At 32.2% G+C, this 6,890-nt stretch overlaps 1 protein-coding gene across 1 annotated transcript in view; it reads right to left on the reverse strand.

Moving 5' to 3' along the window:
• Nucleotides 1-48: 48 nt before the first annotated feature.
• LOC106872391 (protocadherin beta-15) overlaps nucleotides 49-6,890 on the reverse strand; it is a 190,287-nt gene continuing 183,445 nt past the window's right edge. Inside the window, exon 3 of the mRNA XM_014919380.2 lies at nucleotides 49-1,350. Coding sequence (XP_014774866.1) covers nucleotides 1,288-1,350 — 63 coding nt within the window. The 3' untranslated portion in view covers nucleotides 49-1,287. The remainder of the gene's footprint in view (nucleotides 1,351-6,890) is intronic.

Here is a 6,890-nt window from a genome sequence, read left to right on the forward strand (position 1 = left end):
ATATATATAGTCAAAACGAAAAAAAAACAAAAACAAAACAAAACAAACAACGTTTATAAAGATATAATTTTTTCAGTTTTTGTACGACATCTTGTCACCTGGGAGAAAGGCCCATTATATTTTATGAGGGTGGGGCTTTTTATACACACTGAATAGAATGAATTTTAAAGATCCCAAGAAGAAAGTAACATTTGTCTGTGTATGAGTGTATCTATGTGTACATACATACACACATACATACAAATATATATATATATATATATATATATATATGAATACATATACATATATATTTTTATTTATATATTTTTATATATATACACATATATGTCTATATATATATGTATGTATGTATGTATGTATATATATATGTCAGTGTGTGAGAGAAAGGGAGAGAGAGAGAGAGAGAGAGTGAGAAATATAAATACATCTTTTGTATGTGTATATATATATATATATATACACCTATGTATGCATTTATGCATATTCTGATACATATATTTAGATATATATTTATATATTCATATATTCATATACATACAAACATATATACACACATACATGAAATATATACCCAAACATGTGCATACACACACAAAACACACACACACAGCACATGCAACACATGCATATGCACACATATACATATATATGCATACATGTATACATTTATACTTACTTACATATATACATACACCTTTTTTTTGAACAAAATGAGTCCCTTAATATAATATTTGGAATCTTTCATTATATATTTTTTTTAATGATTTTTTTTTAAGTGTTTAGTTATTTTAATGAAGTGGTAAAATTTGATACAATTTATGGCATTATGAATAATTTAAATAAATTGGAATAGTTTTGAGAGCTAGTAAAAATATCTTTTTTTTTCCTTTTTTTTTCCTCAGTTATCTGTGAATACCGTATTTGGTCAACTGTTGGGTTGCTAATATCGCATTTGTTTTATGAGAATTTCCGTGATATGTAACTTAACATTTATTGACTTCTTTAATAAACATTTCAAAATTGTTTGATATATTAGAGTTCCACAGCCAAGTGGGGGGGTTTTGTATATTAATTTTTTTTTTCATTCTTTCTCACATAGAACAGAAAATGGTCTTGAGCAAAGAATTTGACAATTCTTCATAATCAGGAGTTCCAGGAGTTAAGCAGAACATATGGAATGGTTACAATAAATTGCATCTGTTATTCAACTTGTGACACTTCTGGAATTGATGTTTCTGTCAGGAATTGGTAGAGAGTTTTGTTACTATTTATTGGTGCCGTCAGTTATTTTTTGTAATGATGTCTTACCTGTACTTGAGTGTAAAGTGGGCTCGTAGGAGGCTGAACCTGGAAAATAAAACAAGAAAATATCAACATCATTGTTAATATTCTTATTACAGTTAATCCAAGGTAGTTGAACAGTAAATACTAACTCACATCACAAAATGACTGAAAAAAAGAAGTATTTGACACTTTTGGTACCAGCTTAGGTAATCCTTAGTTCTGTGATACAAGATTGCTCATTTTAAACTGATCAGATTTAAAACCTGGTATAATTTTATGTAAGTATTTTACATTAAGTTTATGATGAAAGTAAACAAACAAAGTTTGTTCTTTTTTTTTTTTAGAAGCGTTGAGATGTATTGTAAGATACAGAAATAAATTTATTTCTCAAACGCGTGATAATGCTATAAATAGCGAGATCAGGATAAATTATCCATTTATTGCAGAAAAATACGTTACTGGCCAGCCATGAGACTCGAACTCACATCTGTGATTACGCGTCAAGTGTTTTACCATTAAACTAAACTGCCCAGCAACGAATTCTTCTGCAATTTTAGAACTTATAAATTTAGCTTCGTAAGACGCTAACGTTCTGGCCAGTAACGTATTTTTCTGCAATAAATGGATAATTTATCCTGATCTCGCTATTTATAGCCTTATCACGCAATTAAGTTTATACTCCAAGCACCAGTTTAATAATGGAAGATAATCATCTGCCTAAATTTCTCCAAGTTTTTAATTATTTTCAAAATTAATTGAAATACAGGCATGATAATGACTGCGTAAGAAGCTCGCTTTGCAGCCATGTGGTTTTGAGTTCAGTTCTTCTGTGCAGCATATCAGGCTTCTGCTATACCCGAGGTCAATCAATGCTTTGTGAGTGAAATTCTTTGATAGAAATTTTGTGGGAGCCCATTATAGACGTGTGTGTGTGTTTCCTTGCATTTGTGACTACCCCACCCACGCTAACTTGACAGCTGATGTTGGTTTGTTTAGATCCCCATAACATAGCAGTTTTGGCAAAAGAGACTAATAGAATAGGTATCAGACTGAAAAAAAGTAAGTGCTGGGGTCGAGTTGATTGACTAAACCCTTCATGGTGGTACCACAGGCTTACACATGGTCACAGTCTAATGAGTGAAATGAAATAAACTATAACATTTTAGAGGAATAAAAGGTTTTCCTCTGTTTGTAAAGTATGTGCATAAAATGGGAAGAAATTATGTCTTCATGTGCATGTGTGTGTGTGTGTGTGTGTGTGTGTTATAACAAATAATAGAGATTAATAAATCCAGGCAGATATCTTGTAAGCTCACATTGTTAAGCAAACTCAATTTACTACATCAAACAATCAGATACCAATAGATCCAAGTGGAATTAGAATTCACAGTATTTCCTCTGGTGTGACAAGTAAATCCAAAGATTACATGGAAGAATTTGAAGAAATCCAGAGCATACAACAAAATGAACAAGAATGGAGAATATCACATCTTTATTTGAGGATTACATCATATATGGCCAAAGACTGTTTCTATTGTGTAAGCAGTTTTAGACATAGTAAAAGGTACAAAATACAAATGGATCCATATTGGATTGATTGTTAAATTCAATATATCCAAAATTTATATGAACATAATGTTATCAAAGCTTGAATTCAAAGTGAAGAGATAGAATGGCTACAATACTTGAATGCAGGAAAAAAGAGGGTTAAGTATAAATATTATATACTAAGAAAAGCCAGTTTAATATTTAGGTAGGCTAAAAGGAAAATTTTTTTTTTAAATTAGAAAAAATTTGCTTGTTAAATGACCAGAAGAGCGATTATAATGAAAGTGCTATTTATTTTTGAAAAATTTTTTAAATTTTCTATATTTCTGAGAACATTTCAATATAAAATTGGTTCTAGAATTGATAATTTTAATTTTGAAGTAATTATACTATACATTTCCTCAAGACAAAGATCACTTTTAAAATTACCATTTCAAATTCTAACTAATGTTTCCATCTTTCAAATACCAAATGCATCTTAGTAAATGCAGTTATATATATATCATCATCATCATCATTATCATCGTTTAACGTCCGATTTCCTTGCTGGCATGGGTTGGACGATTTGACTGAGGACTGGTGAGCCAGAGACTGCACCAGGCTCAATCTGGTCTGGCAAAGTTTCTACAGCTTGATGCCCTTCCCAATGCCAACCGTTCTGAGAGTGTAGTGGGTGCTTCTTATGTGCCACCGGCATGAGGGCCAGACAGACAGTTATGGCAATGACCGCACTCATGCACAAAAAATGTTTTTACATGCTACCTACACGTGCCACCAGCATGGGAGCCAATCCATGGACCTGGCAACGGTCATGCTCGGATGTGCTTTTAACATTCCACTGGCATGAGTGCCAATCAGGTGGTACTGTCATTGAAATATATATATAATCTTAGTAAATACAGCTATATAAATAAAACTATTTGCACACACAAACTACAGAACAGTAAAGTTAACCCACAGCACCATTTCTCCAAAGATTTTCTGAGAAAAGGGTCCTAACCCTAAAATATTGAAATACATGTACAAACCATTGCTTTGTATTATTTCTAACTTGAATTGTTTTGGCTTCATAAAAAAGTTAAAAACATTTATATACATACATATATGTAGGTATGTATGTCTGTATGTATGTATGTATGTACGTACATATGTATGTATGTATGAATGTATGTACGTACATATGTATGTATGTATGTATGTATGTATTTGTTTGTCTGTCTGTCTCTCTCTGTCTCTCTCTGTCTATATATATATATATGCGATATATATTTACGAAAGTAATTGTGTATTTATGTGTTATATATACATTTATACATATATGTACACACACACGTGTGTGTGTGTATTGTGGATGTTTATGAAATGAATAATATTGTGCTATATAAAATGAATGTCCTAGTTATCATAAAATTAAGAGATACACTATATTTATATCAATTCTAAATGAATAATTAGTGTTATTTCTTGTACAGCTATTAACTATATCCTTATTATCTAGTTTATGAAATACATCAATATTATAGAGATAAATCAATAGTATACAACAATTATTTTTATGAGAGGTATCTGTGTTTGTGAGCATGTGTGTGTGTGTGTGTGTGTGTGTGTGTGTGTATGTATATATACATGTATATACATATATGAATATGTACGTGAGTATATTTACCTATGTATTTATAAGTATATATGTATATTCATATACATTCACACACATACATATTTATATGTAAATATATGTGGATTATGTGGATGTAAACACACAGACACACACATATATGTGTGCCTGTGTATGTATGTGCAAGTATTTGTTTTGGAGACAAAATCAGTATGATATTTACAACAAAGGATTGTGACAACTAAAGAAAGGAAATACCTATCCAACTTCTACAAATATAGGAGAATGGATGTGAAGTCATTGGTAATAGTGATGATGTACAAGGACTACTAAATATTAATAATAAATTATTGATAATGGCCACATTCCTCTTCAATAAAATGTGTTCTCATATTGGAGGTTTTATAATAGTGGTTTCTAAGACAGAGAGAAGGCCATAGATTTGGTGTCAATTAAACTGTCGATTAAATTGATTCCAGTTTTTAAATGAAAGTCAAAGTCAACCTCGGAGGAATTTGAACTCAGAATATACAGTGACCTAACTAAATGCAACCTTCAGTCTGTCTTGTTTCTATTGTAAAAAAATTGCTCAATAGATCTTATAGGAATTATCTCATTTGCTTCTTATTATTAGATTTTGTTGTCTAATTGTTTGGTCTATCCCAGTTGATTAAACATGTTCAACTCACTATGTCTTACATTTTAAAATCCTTCTATAATCTCACTATAGTACCACTAATGGCCACATTAATATAACAAAATTCAGTGAACTATCTACTAATTCATTATCATAATTTTAGCATTCACTTTTCCATGCATGGGGCAGACAAATTTGTTGTGGAACATTTTTACAGTTTGACTTACACTTGTTTTCAACCTAGGTAATATTTTGTCTAGTCCTTTCAGCATAATGGCCTTACATGTCACAATGCCCTTCACTAACCAAAACACATACTAAGTGGAGTCTGGACCTACTAGTTTGTACTGGCATCAAGTTGTATTAAGTGTAATAATGAAATCAAACCAAATAGTGATATTTTGAAATCATTTAAGATATATGTTTCAAGTCTGCATAATATATAAAAGGAAATGTATACAGTATGTAAAATCTTTCTCAGTTAGAACAATATGAACCAATTGATGGAAATATGTCAGTATATATGGTTAGGGCAGTAAGTTTTCTACTAGGTAAGGAGGATTAACAACTATAACTTCTTTCAGTTCCCATCTATGAAATCCATTCACAAAGCTTTGTTTGACCCAGGGCTATAGCAGAAGATAACTTCAAGGTGCCATGCAGTGGGACTGAAACCAAAACCACGTGGTTGAAATGCAAACTTTTTAAACCATATAGTCACACCTGTGCCTTGCTATGCCTTGGTACACCTGCATCTTGCCACACCTGTATTTCCGACCCATGCAAGGAGGGAAAAGTAGATCGATGTTAAAATGATAATGATGATGATGATGGAATATATGTATCTCTATGTAACAAGTGCTGTTCATTATGCATTTTCTAATATACAGTATACTTATGTATTCTATAGAACAACAAAATGAATTGTAAATAAATTTTATCAGAAAGCAAGAGGGATAGTAATACTGGAAGGACAGGGAAAATATACAGAAGCAAGAAGAATTTAAGAAATGATTTGAAACAGAGTAACAAACAACTAATGGACTGAAAAACAGATTTATAAAACGATTGATAGGTAGGATGAATTTTAAATGGAATGGGAAAAATGCAGAATAATTAAGCATTAAAGAAAAATAGTTATTCACTCTTGCTTCACAACAGCATTTTATAAATCTGACATCATGAACCCCTTTGTTAAATCTTTAGGTATGCTAATTAATGCTTCAACATGATACTTTTAGTGCCAAAAAATAATTACCAAAAAATCAATAATATTTCGAAATTGAATTTTTATACATTTTCAAAATGGTATAACAATCAGGATCACTTATTGATGATTTCCATCTCTCATCATGCTTTTGGCAAATTGCTTATTATTGGCTCCAGTTCTTAAGGGGTTAATCTAATGTCTCATTAAATTGTGAGGAATATCATCATCATCATCATCATCGTTTAACGTCCGCTTTCCATGCTAGCATGGGTTGGACGATTTGACTGAGGACTGGTGAAACCGGATGGCAACACCAGGCTCCAGTCTGATTTGGCAGAGTTTCTACAGCTGGATGCCCTTCCTAACGCCAACCACTCAGAGAGTGTAGTGGGTGCTTTTACGTGTCACCCGCACGAAAACGGCCACGCTCGAAATGGTGTCTTTTATGTGCCACCCGCACAAGCCAGTCCAGGGGCACTGGCAACGATCTCGCTCGAGAATCCTACAGGAGCCAGTCAGGCGGTACTGGCAACAGCCACGCTCAAAATGGTGCATCTCATGTGCCACCCGCACAAGAACCAGTCCAGGGGCAC

Source organism: Octopus bimaculoides, chromosome 14 (assembly GCF_001194135.2).
Source record: "Octopus bimaculoides isolate UCB-OBI-ISO-001 chromosome 14, ASM119413v2, whole genome shotgun sequence".
Classification (NCBI taxonomy): Eukaryota; Metazoa; Mollusca; class Cephalopoda; order Octopoda; family Octopodidae; genus Octopus; species Octopus bimaculoides.